Raw genomic sequence first — 17,658 nt, 5'->3', positions numbered from 1 at the left:
AAATAGTCTCCCCCCACCCCCCCGGAGCACACAGTTATTCCACAGGAAACCTGCCCAGGTGTTCAGGGGACCCTCACCCCCATGTGAAGTCATGCCTGGGCCTGGGACACGCCCCAACCGGGGTCTCCCCGGTCGGCAGGTCTGTGGGCCATTCTTCCCGCTGCCCTGGCCCACCCAGGGCTCCAGACAGGTCCCGATTGCCACCATTCCCCCCAGACACACAAGGAGACGTGATGTTCTTCACAGAGGGCCTGCTGAGCCACCCAGCACCCAGTGGCTCTGGACGAGGTATGCGACCAGGTGACATGGGCTTTGCATGGGCCTTTGCCCAAACCCATCCTCCCTCTGGCCACCATCCCCTCTAGTGGTCTCCTGCCTGAGCAGGAAGCTCGGGGTCTCCCCTGCTCCGGCCCAGGGCCTGGGGTGGGGGTGGGGTCGCCGGAGGCCTGTCCAGCACCTTTATTTCTTTGTGCCTGAACCAGCCAAGCCTCAGTCTTTTCCGGCTCTCGCTTCCCTGTCACTTTGCTAAGTAATAATTTCCATGTCCGATTCCATTTCTTTCTAGTTCTGAAACCTCTAAGCTATCAGCAAGAGGATAGTTCACATGAAAACTAATTACACAAAATCAATATTTAATCACAGACCAACAACCTGATCTTGCAGAAAAATCCTTTTAAAACTCCACCGCCCTGTACAAATACTTCTGCCCGATGCTTCTTTATGGACCCCATTTTTGGTGGGGGTCGTTTTCATTTTTAATTTCAAAAAGAAAAAAAAAATATCTGGATAGACATCCACCACAGAAAGGTCCCAGGAAGGACCCTGGATCCCAGCAAGCTTCAGCTCCCAGAGTTTCAAAGTTGCAAGTTTTTATTGCTCGTTTTTATGTTTATTCTTTTTGGGAGGGGTGTTATTTTCTTCGGGAGTCCCTCAAGAGCCCCTGCTCGCTGTCCTCACCTCCCCAAGTTGAGCCCGTGTTCCTGGCATTTTGGCTCTGTAACACCCAAAGTGTGCTTTCCCAGCAGGGACTCTGGGGAGCAATGAATCGGTGTGCACACAACGTGGTAACTTTTTAACTCCCGCCCGCGACGGTGGAGTGCTTAAGCTGAGGTTTTTAAATAAAAAGGGCTCAGGGGTTGGTTTTATTATAACGTTTATTTCATTTCAGATTTCATGCGCAATTTAGCAAACGCTAGACAGACTTGGGTGATAAACACTTTCTTTTGTGGGGGGAAAAGGCATTTTTATACACCGTGCTTAATTTTATTTAGATTTAATAGCGATATCAGGGGCACTTCAAAGAAAGTTCTTTTTTTTTTTCTTCCCTCCCCTTCTCCTAAGAATGCTGGTCTGCTAGCAAAATCGCCTCGCGCTATTTTACGGCAAGGGAAATTACAGGCCTTCTCCCCCTTCCTCCCTGACGCGCACTTCAGGGAGGAAAATACACACACGCAGGCACACAGAATAAACACCTTCCCTACCCTCCATCCCCACTAACTCCCAACTTCTAATTGCAAGATAGATTTCAGCCTCAGTGGGGATCAGGAAGATCTAAACATTTTAACTAAGATTATTGGGATAAATATTTCATAAAGAGCAGGGCAGATATTAAATTACTCCTATTGATTTTAGTATCACAACCCAATTCCGTTCTTTGGCCTCTTCAGTTTAATTGATCTCTTAAGGAGGCCAACCTCCCGCCCGCAGAGGGCCTGGGCCTTGGCCCGGGTGTCCGGGGTAGGATCCTCCAGCGGGCCCGCTCCCCCTCTGCGCGCGGGTCTTTTCTCCGGCTCCGCGTTCATCCGAGGTGCACCCCCGCACGCCCCCACAAGTGGCCGAGTGGTTAAGGCTCCCCTGGGCAGAAGCCGGCGACCGAGAAGGGGGAACCCCAGACAGGGAACGATTGTGCGCGCCCTGCTGAGGAGGAGTGAGCAAGGGCCCGGGTCTTTCGAGGAGAACCCTAACTTCGGGGTCCCCCGTCTGCTTTCACCTCCAGGAAAATCCGAGGGCCGGATAACTTGGGTGCCACTAGTAGGCAAACAGTGGCGGAGAACCGAGGGATCGCGCCGGGGCTGAAGCGCAGTTCGCTCTCAGCGACTTTCCTGGCCGAGTCGGCGAGCTTTGCTTGGCGACCCCATTGTCTAAGCGCCCCGCACCGCTTACCGCCCACCTCCCCGCCCCCTGCCCACCCCGCAGGTCTCGCTTCAGTTAGGGGTGGGGAGTTGGGAACTGTGTGAGTGGGCAGGGGGGCGAACAAAGCAAAGCTCCCGCCATTCTCCGCCTGCGCCCTCTCCACCCCGATGCGCCAGGAGGCCAGGGCGCGCCCCCCAGCGCACTGGCGCCGGACCCCGAGGCAAAACCCGAGCGGGGGACTCGGGAGCTGGCGAAGTGCGGGTTCATGGCGGGGGCCTCAGCAGCCAGCAACCGGGACCACCTTAAGAGCGAGCCCCGCCCCGGGACCGGAGCTCGGGCTGCGCTGATTGGTGCAAATGTAATGGCTGAAATTGATTGCTGAAATGCAAAACTTGTTGCTGCTTCTCCCGGCGCTGGGCGAGAGGCAGACACCGAGAGGGGAGCCGAGACCCTCGGAACGCCCCACGCAGAGCCCCCCCGCCAGCCAGGAGAGGGGTGCACGGACCCCCCCAGGACTGCCCCCGCCCCCCCATTCCGGGCTCGTAGAGCGTAGCCGGAACGCCTCAGCCCGCTCGCCCGGCGTGGCCCCCCAACCCGCGTACGCCCCCCTCCTCGGGTCCGAGGGGGACTCGCGAAGCACCTCGGCGCGGAGGCACGGAACCCGAGCTTCGGAGCGACCCAACCTCTCATCTCGCTGCCTGCCCGCGCCTGGAACCGGGCGCGGAGACCCCTGTGAACTCAGAGACCGAATAGAGGAGGACAGAAGCAGCAGGCGGCAGACGTGGCCGCGAAGCGGCGCGCCGGGGTGCAGAGCACCCGCCGCGGAACAGGGGAACCGCACCTTCCCTCAAACCTCGCCTCGGACCCGGGGCGCCCGCCGCCTCCCCAGCCCCGCTGCGCCCTCGGCTCAGGGCCCGCACCCGTGATGCCGAGCGGAGCGTCCAGCCCTCCGACCCGCTGAAGAAGCAATAGCCGCTTGCTCGGGGCCGACGGAGACTGTGCAAGCGGATCGTGCTCGGCGAAGGCTTGGGCTGCGGAGCGCGGGGACTCCGGGGGGCGGGGGGGAGGGACTGCTCTGTCCATGCCCGAGCGCCAGCCACGGCTTTGAGGGGTCTCCTTGCTCGGCCCCTTAGCAGCTCCGCCACGGACTCCGGGAGGCTTCGGGAGACGTCCTGGGGCTTCCCACCCGACCCGGATCGGACTTAAGAAGGTGATCGCTTCTCTCTCCCTTCCTCCTTCCCCCCACTTAACTTTTTGTCTCCACTCGCCCGCAGCTCCGTGCCCTCCGTGCAAACCCACCCGCGGCTGTGCCAACTGCCGGGGCATGGGCCCCCCAGCACGGCTCCTGGAGGCCTCGCGGCACCGCAAGATGTGAGAGGCCCGGGTCGGGCAGAGCCAGAGCTTCGGGAGAGGAGCTGATACCCCCCAGCCTCCAGACGCCAGCGAGGTGGCTGTGCGCACTGCGCCCCCGCGGTGCTGAGCGTCCCGGAGCGCCCAACCCTGGGTCGGAACGTTTAGCTGGCCGGAGGCGCGCCGCGGAGAGCAGGCTGTCATGCCCTATTGATCCCCCGCCCCCCGCCAAGTATGTTTGGGCTGGACCAATTCGAGCCCCAGATCAACAGCAGGAACGCTGGCCAGGGCGAGAGGAACTTTAACGAGGCAGGACTAAGCATGAATGCCCACTTTAAGGCCCCGGCTTTCCACGCGGGGGGACCCCCTGGCCCGGTGGACCCTGCCATGAGCGCGCTGGGCGAGCCCCCGATCTTGAGCATGAACATGGAGCCTTACGGCTTCCACGCGCGTGGTCACTCGGAGTTGCACGCGGGGGGGCTGCAGGCACAGCCGGTGCACGGATTCTTCGGAGGCCAGCAGCCGCACCACGGCCACCCGGGAGGCCACCACCCCCACCAACATCACCCCCACTTTGGGGGCAACTTCGGCGGTCCGGACCCAGGGGCCTCATGCCTGCACGGAGGTCGCCTACTCGGCTACGGCGGCGCCTCCGGCGGCCTGGGCAGCCAGCCGCCCTTCGCGGAGGGTTATGACCACATGGCGGAGAGCCAGGGGCCCGAGAGCTTCGGCCCGCAGAGACCCGGGAACCTCCCGGACTTCCACAGTTCGGGCGCCTCGGGCCATGCGGTGCCTGCCCCGTGCTTGCCGCTGGACCAGAGCCCTAACCGAGCCGCCTCCTTTCACGGCCTGCCAGCCTCCAGCAGCTCCGATTCCCACAGTCTGGAGCCCCGAAGGGTGGCGAACCAAGGAGCCGTCGACTCGCTGGAATACAATTACCCTGGCGAGGCGCCCTCGGGACATTTCGACATGTTTTCGCCCTCCGATTCCGAAGGGCAGCTGCCTCATTATGCGGCGGGTCGCCAGGTTCCCGGGGGCTCCTTCCCCGGTGCCCCGGCCATGCCCAGAGCCGCAGGCATGGTGGGCTTGTCCAAAATGCACGCCCAGCAGCAGCAGCAGCAGCAACAGCAGCAGCAACAGCAGCAGCAGCAACAGCAGCAGCAACAGCAGCAGCAACAACAACAGCACGGCGTATTCTTCGAGAGGTTTGGCGGGGCCCGCAAGATGCCCGTGGGTTTGGAGCCGGGAGTAGGCTCCAGGCACCCGTTAATGCAGCCTCCCCCGCAAGCCCCGCCACCCCCTCAGCAGCAGCCCCCGCAGCAGCCGCAGCAGCCGCCGCCGCCGCCGCAGCAGCCGCCGCCGCCGCCGCCGCCACCCGGGCTCCTGGTCCGACAAAACTCGTGCCCGCCTGCGCTCCCGCGGCCCCCGCAGGGCGAGGCGGGCACGCCCAGCGGCGGCCTGCAGGACGGGGGCCCCATGCTGCCCAGCCAGCACGCACAGTTCGAGTATCCCATCCACCGGCTGGAGAACCGGAGCATGCACCCGTATTCGGAGCCCGTGTTCAACATGCAGCACCCCCCTCCCCAGCAGGCGCCCAACCAGCGGCTGCAGCATTTCGACGCGCCCCCCTACATGAACGTGGCCAAGAGGCCGCGCTTTGACTTCCCGGGCAGCGCGGGAGTGGACCGCTGCGCTTCGTGGAACGGCAGCATGCACAACGGCGCCCTGGACAACCACCTCTCGCCCTCCGCCTATTCGGGCTTGCCCGGCGAGTTCACGCCGCCTGTGCCCGACAGCTTTCCCTCAGGGCCACCCCTGCAGCACCCGGCCCCGGACCACCAGTCCCTGCAGCAGCAGCAGCAGCAGCAGCAGCAGCAGCAGCAGCAGCAACAGCAGCAGCAACAGCAGCAGCAGCAGCGCCAGAACGCGGCCCTCATGATTAAGCAGATGGCTTCGCGGAATCAGCAGCAGCGGCTGCGCCAGCCCAACCTGGCTCAGCTAGGCCACCCCGGGGACGTGGGCCAGGGTGGCCTGGTACACGGCGGCCCGGTGGGCGGCTTGGCCCAGCCGAACTTTGAGCGCGAAAGCGCGGGCGCGGGGCGCCTGGGCACTTTCGAGCAGCAGGCGCCTCACTTGGCGCAGGAGAGCGCGTGGTTCCCGGGGCCGCACCCGCCGCCCGGTGACCTGCTGCCCCGCAGGATGGGCGGCTCAGGTCTGCCGGCTGACTGCGGCCCGCACGACCCCGGCCTGGCGCCGCCCCCTCCCCCTGGCGGCTCCGGAGTGCTGTTCCGGGGCCCTCTGCAGGAGCCGCTGAGGATGCCCGGAGAGGGCCACGTGCCCGCGCTGCCCTCCCCCGGCCTGCAGTTCGGGGGCAGCCTGGCCGGCCTGGGCCAACTGCAGTCGCCCGGGGCCGGGGTGGGGCTGCCCAGCGCTCCCTCCGAGCGCAGGCCCCCGCCGCCGGATTTCGCGGCCCCGGCGCTCGGGGGCCAGCCTGGCTTCCCGTTCAGCGCGGCGAACCGGCAGGCCACGCCGCACAGCGGCCCGGGCGTGAACTCGCCCCCGAGCGCGGGCGGGGGCGGGGGCGGCTCGGGCGGCGGCAGCGGCGGGGGCGCCTACCCGCCGCAGCCCGATTTCCAGCCCAGCCAGCGCAGCTCGGCCAGTAAGCTGGGCGCGCTGTCGCTGGGCTCCTTCAACAAGCCCAGCTCCAAGGACAACCTGTTCGGCCAGAGCTGCCTGGCCGCGCTCTCCACCGCCTGCCAGAACATGATCGCCAGCCTCGGGGCCCCCAACCTCAACGTGACCTTCAACAAGAAGAACCCGCCCGAGGGCAAGAGGAAACTGAGCCAGAATGAGACGGACGGCGCGGCTGTGGCCGGCAACCCGGGCTCGGATTACTTCCCGGGAGGGACTGCCCCTGGGGCCCAGGGGTCCGGAGGCCCGTCCGGGCCTAGTAGCAGTGGCTCCAAAGCCTCAGGGCCGCCCAACCCGCCCGCCCAGGGGGACGGCACCAGCCTCTCCCCAAACTACACCCTGGAATCAACATCCGGGAACGACGGCAAGCCGGTCCCCGGGGGCGGCGGCCGGGGAAGGGGTCGAAGAAAAAGGGACAGTGGTCACGTGAGTCCCGGGACCTTCTTCGACAAGTACTCGGCCGCGCCAGACAGCGGGGGCGCGCCTGGGGTGAGCCCGGGGCAGCAGCAGGCGCCGGGCGCAGCCGTCGGGGGAACCTCCACGAGCGAGGCTCGCGGGGCTCCCACGCCTCACGAGAAAGCGCTCACGTCGCCGTCGTGGGGGAAGGGGGCCGAGCTGCTCCTGGGGGACCAGTCGGACCTCATGGCCTCCCTGGACGGCGGGGCCAAGTCAGACGGTAGTTCCCCACACGTGGGCGAGTTTGCCTCGGACGAGGTGAGCACCAGCTACGCCAACGAGGACGAGGTGTCATCCAGCTCCGACAACCCCCCAGCCCTGGCCAAAGCGAGTAGGAGCCCGCTGGTGGCAGGCTCGCCCAAGATCCCTCCCCGTGGGGTGGGCGCTGGGGAACACGGACCTAAGGCGCCCCCGCCCCCGCTCGGCCTGGGCATCATGTCTACCTCTACCTCCACGCCTGACAGCTACGGCGGGGGCGCCGGCCACCCCGGCACGCCGGGCCTGGAGCAGGTCCGGACCCCCACGAGCAGCAGCGGCGCACCCCCCGGGGACGAGATCCACCCCCTGGAGATCCTCCAGGCGCAGATCCAGCTACAGAGGCAGCAGTTCAGCATCTCTGAGGACCAGCCCCTGGGGCTCAAGGGGGGCAAGAAGGGGGAGTGCGCCGTCGGGTCCTCGGGAGGGCAGAATGGCGACAGCGAGCTGGGCAGCTGCTGCTCCGAGGCGGTCAAGAGTGCGATGAGCACCATCGACCTGGACTCGCTGATGGCAGAGCACAGCGCCACCTGGTACATGCCTGCCGACAAGGCCTTGGTGGACGGCGCGGACGACGACAAGACGCTGGCACCTTGGGAGAAGGCCAAACCCCAGAACCCCAACAGCAAAGAAGGTATATGTGCTTGTCCCCACCCCCACCGCAGGCCTTAGCCTCCACCTCCAATGCTCCAGCAAAGGGGACCGTCCCTTGGGGTTAGGAGGGCACAGGGCCCTCATAGTGTCCAGCCCAGAGCCCGACACCCTTCCTTTGGGTACAGCAAGGGCTCTGCCGGCAGATCCCCCGCTCTCCCCACCCCCTCCCCAGATGCTGCCAGGTAGGTTCTAGTTACACACTCAAGCTGGGACTTAGGTGGCAGCCCTTTGGGGATTATCTCAGAGTCCCTTCACCGTCGCCAAGTTTTAGCTGAGTTGCTGGGTGCTCAGACCACTAGGCAGGCCCCTTGCCTTTCACGCCAAGACCCCTCCTCACCCTCAACATTCAGGGCTGCCTCTACTCTGTCGGAATTGTGTGCCTCTCCCCCGCCCCTCTTTCCTGGCGGGACACCTGGGAAGTTGTGTTCATACCTTCCCACCTTTTCCTAGTCAGCCAGAGCCTCCGGCCTGAGGTCCCTTCCGTGTGCCAGCATCTTAGGGGAAAAAAAGTTACCAGCGCTGGTGTCAGCAGTGTCACTCAGAGGCAACGCCTAATTTGACATTTGTTCCTAATGAATAGCTGTTTTGTCTCTTCTTAACTATTAGAGCTTCCTTGGGAACCTGGAGACCTGTCTGGTGCTAGGAGGCAGGTCCGCTTTGCCCTGTGTGTCTCCTTGACATTCGGTTGGGGGGTGGGTGCTGGGGCCGGGGCGGGGTGTGCTTGGCCCTGCCAGGACATCACTTGTGTCTGGGGGATATGGATATATATTCTTAAGACACAAAGGACCCGCGTTTGTCAATATCTCACCTGGCTTTGGTGACAGATGTCTGGTTCCCGGCTCTTGGGTTTGCAGTCTAAGCACTGCCTCCCCACCAGGCCCGGGGGTGGGGGGGGCTTTAAGGTGGGTGGGGTGGAGGTTAGTAAGTGGACCTCTATCGCAGTTAAAGTAATAACAGGTTTTTTTGGGTTTGGTTTTGTTTTTAACCAAAAGAGGATTGGACTGCCATAGATAACCATTTTGTTTTAATGAGGCCTTTCTCCCCCACCCCCCGCAGATAATTGCTTCTTAAAATTAGGTAGCATCATCATTCCCCCTCCCCCTGCATCCCTACTTTTTCTTTTAAGCCCTAGTTGCCTCCCCTGGGTTTCACCAGGCCGAATATGACCACGGAGCCAGCGGCTGCTGGTGGAACCCTGCCTTTCAAACATACATCCCCTGATTCCTGCTCAGTCTTAGAGTTCTCTTCCTCAGACTTCCTAGGCCCGGTTCCCCTGACCCTGGGTTTAAGGTGGCCGGCAGGTTTTAGGAGGAAGGAGAGGGGGAGGGGGCGCACACCCCCAAAGTTGGGTGGCTCGGGTAACTCGGGGCTTTCACCACGGCCGGCCATCCCGGCCATCCCGGGGAGCTTTCCCCGCTTAGGTTTTTCTAATTCATGAATGCTGCCTCCCGGCTTTTCTCTTTGTTCGCCTCCTGCCCAGCCCGGGACGCGCTCTCTCATTTGAAGCCGTGTTTAGCATGCACAGCAGACCCCGGCTAGCATCAGCATTCTCCAGGCTTCTCCTAGGCAAGGCCATAAATTGGTTAGTTTGGGACCCTCAGCTTCTGCTCCCTGTTTTTCACCCCCCTTCCTTTTTAAAATGGGGTTGGACACCGAATCCTGCGTGCCCAGGGCCACCCACCCCCCCACCAGCCCCATCTCTTTTATTTTCTTGTACACAACATCTCGATCCTACCTACGGATCGATCGATAGCTGGTTAGCACAAATCTCAGCCCCTGTCACTTCTACCTGGCTGGGCCTGGCTGCCCCTCCTCCTCCCCGTCCTCCCCTCCCCCTTTCCCAGTAATTAAGAACATATTGACCAAAATAGGGGTGAGAAAAGTTTTTTAAAAACCCCTGATGTTGAGAATTGGTGGGGAAAACCCAGTAGCCTGTGGCCTGAGTCTTCAGAAGGGCCTCCGCAGACTAGCAGACTAGGAAAAGAGGAATTGAGTGGCTTTAAGATTTTTTTTTAAAGGTGTCACAGAGCCCTCTCTTCCCAACCCAACCAGTCTTCCTTTCCAGAAAAAAAAAAAAAGATTGCAGCCTGTGCATGAAGAAATGTCACTAAAGATAGGTTTGGTTTTGTTTGTTGCATTATCACAGTCAGAGGAGCGAAAATATTTTTTTGGAAACAGATGCTAGGCACTTTAGGGTTGATTTCCCCTGTAAGCTGAACGCAGCCCTCCCCTGCACGCGGAGGGGACAGGGACTTCCTTCAGGGACCGGCTTCGGGGCTGGCCTCCTTAGCAGCCTCGGCAGGGACACCCACTTGACCTCCTTTGTTTTCCACTCTGTGATGTGGGAAGGACAGTTTCCTAGATAAAGCCCCGAATTGAGGTCACTCACAGCCTCTGCAGCCTTGGGGCTTCTAGTTAAGGCTTTATAAGGTATCTGCATCCGATTCTTGCTCCCTTACTGGTAGTAAATAAGGATGATTAAACTTTTCATTATGATAACACCCTGCAGCTCCATCTGCACATGTTGTATAAATAGGTACACAGAGCCTTCAACAGGCCCCCGAGTCCCCTGGCTGAAAATCAGAGTGAAGTGTGCCACTTCAAAATAGAGTCAAGAAAAGAATTTTTAAAGTAAAACGTTCTCCTTTTCCTTAAACTCATGCCTGTGGGCTCATCGGCCGTGAAGCCGGCTGTCCGGAAGCTTTGAATATACCTTCTGGGGGTTCCGGGCCCCAGCAAGGACCCTCTCTCCCACCCCCGTTCAGGCAAAGCCCATTTTGGTAATGGTATTTTATTTTGTCACGCCGTAAAACACGCCAGTACTAATGTGATTAAATATTAACACCGTTTCTGAAATTCTTCGCTCCGATGACAAAATACTAGTCGGTATTTAACAAAGTGATCTGTGCTCGGATTGGAAAGAACGAATAAGTCTTCAGACTGCACGAGCCGTGTAGTCAGTGGGACGTGGCCAGATTGTCTTATGGGGTCTAGATGTCCTTGGGAGGGGAGGGAACTCAAATGGCAAGTTGTAGTTCTGGCAAAGTCCATGCCAGGATCACGTGTGGTTAGGGTTTTTTTCCTACCAGGTAAGCGAGCCTCTCCAAATGACGCTTCTCCTGACTTCTTCACCCACCACCAAACAACTTTTATAATAATGAGGCTCTTCATCTCATCCTGAGGTTCTGTTTGCACAAAGTTGGGGTGGGAGAAGGGTGAGGTTGTGAAGGGGGGGAAGCCAGCCTGAGTTAGGACCTATTCAAACATCTGTTATATCAGTGAGGGTTACATGAATTTGAGATGAATTTGCAACATCGTCCACCTATCTTTGTGATAGGTGTGTGGCTGTGGAGGAATTCAAAAACAGAGGAGGAGAAAAAAAAAAAAAAGAGAGAGAGAGAGATTGCAGATAAAGGGAATGAAGTCTGAAAAACGTATGTTCACCCCCTCCTGGCCCTTGAACAATTTTGAAAACTTGGATTCACCGTATTCCAGGCTAAAGTTTATCCTTGTCAAACTTCCCCGCCGTGGCTTGCTCTTGGTCCTGAAATCCAGAGTCGTCTAGAAACGTTCCTTCACACACACTGAAATAGGAGAGGGCTCCGTGTACGCCGCGCATGCAATCCTGCCCTTTTTGGAAGTATGATCTTTTTACAGTGATGCGGGAGAAATTGTTGGAATTTCATGCTTCTCTCAGCGTGCCGGTCGGACAATAGTCAGCAGTGCTGAGAAATTGTAGGCAGGCAGGATTTGGACATTGAGTTTCCTTAGACAGGGGGCAGGCTGAGGGCGGGTGGGGGGGAGGAGGGGGGTCCTCGGGGTGTTTCCTGAGTCTTTTCCCCCCACTGCCCTGAGCGTGGAGAGAATTTTTTAGGCTCACTCAGACTTGTTTTGGGAAGGCAAGGAGCCTTGCCTTCCCACTTCCCTGCGAAATCACCCAGCACGGATTGCATGGCTTCATGTGACTCTTGCGCCTCCGGAAGATGTAACCCAAAACTTCGCAGGTGTTAATCAGGGGTAATGTAAACAGATAGGAGCCCCCTTTGTGCAGCTTGGCTTCCCAGCCAGCTTGCTCCCCAGCTAGTCCGGGACATTCTACTACTGTTCTTCGGTGCTTGTTTAATATTTCATGGCTGTAATAAAGCTGTCTTCTGTGCCCGCCTCCCGATATAAAACCCCAAACTAGCACACATCTGCAATTATACATTTCTACTAAATATTAATAAAGGACAAGGGTTTTTTAAGGGGTTGAAGCTTATCGGCATTGAACTTGCTGTGGTTTTTGCACCACTGGATTTTTCTGGCTGTTTTGATTTTAAATAGCCACTGCCTTCAGATCTATACTAGAGATCTCAATTCTTTCTCTACATGTGTATCTATACGTGTAAATATCTGAATACATAACGGTTTTTGTAGATTGAAGGGCTTTCCTAGAGTATAGCTTTCTTTAATATAAATTCATTTAGATTTCTTGTGAGGCCCTTCAGACCGGAAGTAAGGGACTGTTGAAACATACTTCTATTTTACTGAAGTTTCTAGGAAGGGAGCGAGGGCTGGTGAATCTAGTATCTCTTTCTAGCAATGAAATTCTATGATTCCTGATACGATTTTGTTTGCCTGACAGAGGTATTTAAATTTCCACAAAGAATCTTAATAGGTCCTGAAAATCTTAATAGGTTCTGAAAAATAGAGCCTGCCCTTGCCAAGAAGTTACTTGATACTCTCTGCTGATATAAAATATACATCTCTAATAAACAGTCCAGGAGGACCAGGTGAAATTAGAGGAGGGGAAATTCTTCCTACTCTAGCAGGACAAATTTGAGTGTGTCCTTGGGATTTCACAGGATCTCCTGAACCCACTCCACCCTGGAAGATTTAGCAAAATCACCTTCTCCACTTGGGCGACAATCATGTAGGGCCGTTTTCTTTGCCCCAGGAGTGATCTGCTTTGCCAAAGGCGTTGAGACGATAAGTACCCCTAGTAAGGAGTACTGTATTTACCTCTGTTTGGTTAATTTTAAAGAATAAATAGCTATAGCCTTTATGTCGTAGGATCAAATGTGCGGGGATGGGGAGTGTGCCGGGGTAAGTAGGCCTCCCAGCAAATTGCAGCATAAAACGCCAAACCTTCTGATGTCAGAGAGGACCTGGGTCTGTCTGGCGTGGGTGGGGGGAGGGCAGGCCCTGTAACCAGTGGGTGTCCCTGTGTCCTTCCCTCTCTGTCCCCCTGTTGGTGCCACCCAAATACTCAGTCTGGAGGGTCTGGGATAACGAGCTTTATCGTTTTGACTGAAGTCGGGATCTTGACTAGCCAAGCGATGTGTTTGTTTTAGGACGATGTCTATTTTTAGGCCCGACTTGGGTGGACAGATTTGAGTGTGGGTTTTGATCGCTGGTGGTGGAGATGTTGGTATATACATGAGTGCGTGATTGAGAAGAGAGACATTTGGTGGAAATGTTTCAAGTTTCCTCACCTTCTCAAACACACGGAAGCAAAATGAAGTGGTCTGGGGGCCGGCTCGAAGGAGTGTGGCCGAGGGTGGGTGTCGGTCTGGGCCTGCCTGTGGCACATGAGAGGAGAGCAGGGCCCCATGCGATTCAGCATGTGAAGGAGCTCCCCTCCATCCCCCATGCCCCCCCCAGCACACGCACATATACATATGCATGGCCAAGTGTATTTCCATCAAATCATCCAGCCACTCCAGTTTACCCTTAATCTGCTTTCCCAAGGCAAGTGGGCAAAGGAGCTAAACCTTCAGCCTCAATGGCGTTAGCTGACAGGTTCTGATTCTGTAAAGGACGGAATGAGCGCAAGTCCTAAAAATAGACGGAGGATTTTGAAGATCCCAATTATGAAACCTCGGCCTCCCAGGCCTCCTGGGCTGTGGGTGACTTTGATCTGGAGTATTTTGGGAGCAGACGCACATCGCCCCTTGCTGGGTTTTGCGCGTGAGTGTGCGCGTGGCGGTGTCTCTCTGTCTGAGTTCAGCTAACCCCACTCTCCAGCCAGGAGAGGAATCTTTGAATCGGTGCCCACCCCCCACCCTTCTCCCCCTCCCAGTTGTGGGAAGCGGACGCTGCTTCTCATTTATGGAAATTCCTCTCTTTTATTGTAATCTTTTGGTACCAACGTGGAGGAGACGATGCCGGGCTTTCGAATTAGTCACAGCCTTGCCTTCGGGGACCCTCTGTGTCCTAATGCACAACTCCGTGCCACACGGGGCCTGAGATACTGCAGGGGACCCAAGGGAGCAGTACCTTGGGGACCCGGCACCTTCTGCCCGATTGGGTTGCCCCGCGAGGAGGTGGCCCTGGCCACTTCCCGCCTCCTCGCCACACCGTGACAGTAGGCAGCTGCGCGCAGCCTCAGCGGGGCAACCAGTTACCTCAGAGTGTGAGTGAGGAGGGACGTTTGAGGGACGGCATTCTCACGGGGTACAACCCTTACAGGGCGCTGAGGCCCGCTTTGTTTGCTGGCCTGCATTTTAATCAGAGGCCTCCACGGTTTGGGAAGCAAATCAAGGGTCTGCTCCCAACATGGTGCTTGCCGGGGAAGGACATGGGGGAGGAAGCAGGGAAGGAGCCCCACGGGCCCCCCTCCCCCGTACCTTGAAATCCGAGGGGCTGTTTCGGGTTCTTGATGGCTTTGAGCTTTGGCCCGACGAGGCCACATTGGACTGGCAGCCCCCCACCCCCCACCCCGGTACCTCCTGAGTGGGGGCCCATCCTAGCTACGGCGTCCCAAATTCTCATTCTCCCCCTTGGCTGAGGAAACAGGTAGGTTTTCATAATCACCACTTCCTTGCAAAGCTGGATCTGAGGGAGAACTTTATAGCGATCATGTGCGTCATCCTTTCACGATTTATCCATCATCTACGGGCCCAAATGCCCTTTTAAACATAAAAGCAATTGAGTTTAACAGTTTGGAGGTCTGAGTGCATTCGCAGTGACCAGTTGGTTCCCTCCGAAGGCACATCTGACATGGAATAGATTTGTCCCCAAAAAGGGGAAGACCCTCAACAAACACCCCAACACAGACTCACCTTGTGACAAAGCAGGTCTGTGACATTCTGTTCTTTAAAGCTCAGCAGTCCGGTGAGCTCAGCTTAATTGCTGGGGGGATCCACTGGGTGACCCCGAAGGCTGTCTCTGTCTTCCTTCCCACCGCCCACCTCTCTGTGTGAGATCTTGGGCTCCTCGTGAAATGTTTGGCCCTGGGATTCCCAACCTTCCAGCAGACCCTGGCTTTCTGGGTTGCAGGCTGACTTGCCTGTGCCAGTGTTTGGTTTGGCCGAAAGAAATGTGCCAGACAGTGGTTCAGGGACCCTTGGGCGAAGACCTATTTGGGGCCCATTGCTGTGGACGTTCTTTGGGAAGTTGATTGCTTTGAAGACCCCCCCCCCCAACCCTGCCCTGGGAGGGAGGGAACGGGGCTTTGCTTTTATCCAGCAAGTCTCAAAAAAGAAAAAAAAAACCCGATCTCCACGGTTACTCAGAAATAGACAGCGATTGTCATGCCTTTGGAGGAAGTGTGGACCAACTTTGGTGCTGAGGCCTCCCCCATTGGCCTCTCCCAGCAGCCGGTCTTCTGAGAACCCAGTGGCTCGTAGATGCGTTCGATTCTGAGGATTTAAGATCAGGCTTCCCGTCTCGCCGCTGATAATAATTTAACAAGTGTTCGGGCACCAAGATTTAATTGGATCTTAAAGCTTGGGTCCAAAGGATCTATGGGACAACAGGAGCCTGGACCTTTGTGGCACAGCTGGCCTTGCGTGGCCTGCCCCAAAGTGGAGTGAGGGCCCCAGCATGGTGTTTCTGCCTGCATCGGGGAGCTCCCGCGACGTGAGGTGACCGTTAATGAGTGAACCCCTCCGCACACACTTGCACACACATGCGCATGGGCGCGTGCACACACACACACACACACACACACACACACACACCGCTCCCTGTTCAGTCATCCAGGGCAGGATAGGGTGTCAAAAAGATATGACCCTTTTCAGTTACCGTGAAGCAGTGTTTTCAAACGCCCTTGATCTTGGAACACAAGCATTGTCGAGTGATTGGCAACGACCACCAGGAATAAAATACTTCTGAGGGACCATCTTATGATCAGAGAGGGGGTGGGGAGTCCGAAGAAAACATAGCCTGCTTTGAAATCAGCTAAGCTCAGCCTTCCTGAGCCGGCGAGGGCTGTTGGTTGGGAACTCACGGAGAAGGAAGCGGGTCCTACTCTGCCTGCGTGGGCCGCCGGGAAAGTCCTTTTGCAAACGTTAGGGCCTGAGGCCTGATATGTATATCCGGGCTCTCTCTTCCTGAGAGTTGGAAGACGGAGAGAAAACACATCCGTCGGGGGGAAGACTGGACGGACACTAGGTGTGGTTTATTTTCTCAGAGAAGGTAGTTAGACGGGTGGGTGGGGCGGGGAGAAGTGGGTCCGTAGGAGTCAAAATGTTATTTACCGATACTTGGGATTCAGGAGTGGAAAATGATTTCTGAGTGCGGAACCCATTTCTGGAACACTTCCCGGGCGAGTCTGGGGGTGAGGGGCTGGATGGGGGGCTGTCGTCGGCCATCGCAACGGCGCAGAAAGTTCTTGGTTTGTGCTTCCACATAGACCCAAAAATCTGGAGGGGTCCATGTGGCACCAGTGGCTGAAATGGTGGGTCTCTCAGCAGCACGGGGGTGGGGGGCAGAGGACGAAGACCCAGATGGACCTGGGTGGGTCATGGCCTTGTAAGGTGCCTGTGGCCCCTACAGATGCACCAGGTTTCACAGAGGGGCCCAGACCTTTTCATTAAAGAGGGACGATGGGGGTGGGGAAAAGGAGTGACCTTTCCCCTGGTGACCCCATACGGTGAGCACTGAGCCTTCCTTCCCAGCACCCAGCCCCTTCGGGGATCATCTTGCCTGCCACAGGCCTTGCGGGCAGGCCCCACTGCCTGGAAACGCAAGCAGTGCCCTCCTACACAATGTATATTTTTTCCCTTTTTCTGAATGGTAGGCAAAAAGGGAAGAGAAGTTGATGAATTCAGCAAGAGGGAGCTCTCCCTGAGGCCAGAGAAGCCGAGTGTGGAAAGGGGCCACAGAAATTCAGGTCTCCTTTTTCTTCCTCTTCGGGAGACCCGTGGTCCAGCCATCAGCAGCCTTCAGTGCTTTTGTAGCGAGGCCTAATTGGCTCAAAACAAATGGACCATTTTCATCCCCTGCAATGTAACTTTTGGTGGTTGTTTAGTATTTGAGGGAGTGGAGGCTGTAGACCAAAATTTGGCTTTTTTAAACAAGAGCAATTTCACGATCCTTATGCCGTGACTATTTCTAAATTGTCTGGGCATAAAGCTTTGGATGTGTTTTGCCGGTTTCTGCTTGTGCGTGCACACACGCACACGCGCGCGCACACACACACACAGGCCTGAGAAGTCTTAATAAGAAATGAACAAATAAACGGTACCCTCCCCCTAGAAGAAGCTTATACAAAGTTTTGGCTCCTTTCAGTTTTAAGTAGAAGCTTATTGATCTCAGTGTGGTCAATTTTTGCCGAATTTGTAATCCTGTTAGGCTTCCGGGAGAGGCATGATTAATTTACTTGTACATTTACTATTTTGGGTCAGTTTAGTTAATAAGCATTTATTTTGTGCCCGGCGTGGGAAGCATTTTGCTGGGATTACGATGGGGAGGGGTGTGGGTGCGTGTGTGCAAGGCTGAGCACGGACGCTGAGGGGCCCCGCTCCCCCAAGACGTAATAAAGACCCCCAGCTGGAATTCCCACCACCTCCCCAGGATGGGAAGAGAGGGCCAGCCATCGCTTGTGGGGTGGGGGGGAGCAGAGGGAGAAAAAGCCCAATTGTCCGACGAGCCCAGACTCCCGGAGTCTTGGAGAGAGCCACAGAACGTGGGTTTCCTCCTGGGGCCTCGGTCCCTGGAAAGTTTTTGGGCATTACTTCTGTTAATTGCCTGGAAGCTGAGTCTTGACGTGGAGGAGACTGACGAGTCATAACCCTTTTGGAGCGTCCTCCATGCAACTTCCTTGACAAATGGAGGTGCTGGGGTGTGTGCACGCCTAAGTTTTCGAGAAGTGCATGGCTTGACTTCCAAAGAAGGAAGAAAAAGTATGCATGA

The 17,658-nt window shown here is 57.3% G+C and overlaps 1 protein-coding gene across 2 annotated transcripts in view; it reads left to right on the top strand.

Moving 5' to 3' along the window:
• Positions 1 to 3,205: 3,205 nt before the first annotated feature.
• The window catches only part of MN1 (MN1 proto-oncogene, transcriptional regulator), a 47,484-nt gene continuing 33,031 nt past the window's right edge, over positions 3,206 to 17,658 (top strand). Inside the window, exons 1-2 of one of the 2 annotated variants that reach the window (XM_039225851.1) lie at positions 3,206 to 7,519; positions 16,544 to 16,783. In XM_039225851.1, coding sequence (XP_039081782.1) covers positions 3,718 to 7,519; positions 16,544 to 16,713 — 3,972 coding nt within the window. In that variant the 5' untranslated portion in view covers positions 3,206 to 3,717 and the 3' untranslated portion in view covers positions 16,714 to 16,783. Of the gene's footprint in view, positions 7,520 to 16,543; positions 16,784 to 17,658 lie in introns of those variants that run through there. The other variant, XM_039225850.1, reaches the window with a different exon arrangement.

Source organism: Hyaena hyaena, unplaced genomic scaffold (genome assembly GCF_003009895.1).
Source record: "Hyaena hyaena isolate Hyena2069 unplaced genomic scaffold, ASM300989v1 scaffold_19, whole genome shotgun sequence".
Classification (NCBI taxonomy): domain Eukaryota; kingdom Metazoa; phylum Chordata; class Mammalia; order Carnivora; family Hyaenidae; genus Hyaena; species Hyaena hyaena.
The sequence above is the reverse complement of the archived record's forward strand: the minus strand, read 5'-3'. Positions and strand labels throughout refer to the sequence as shown.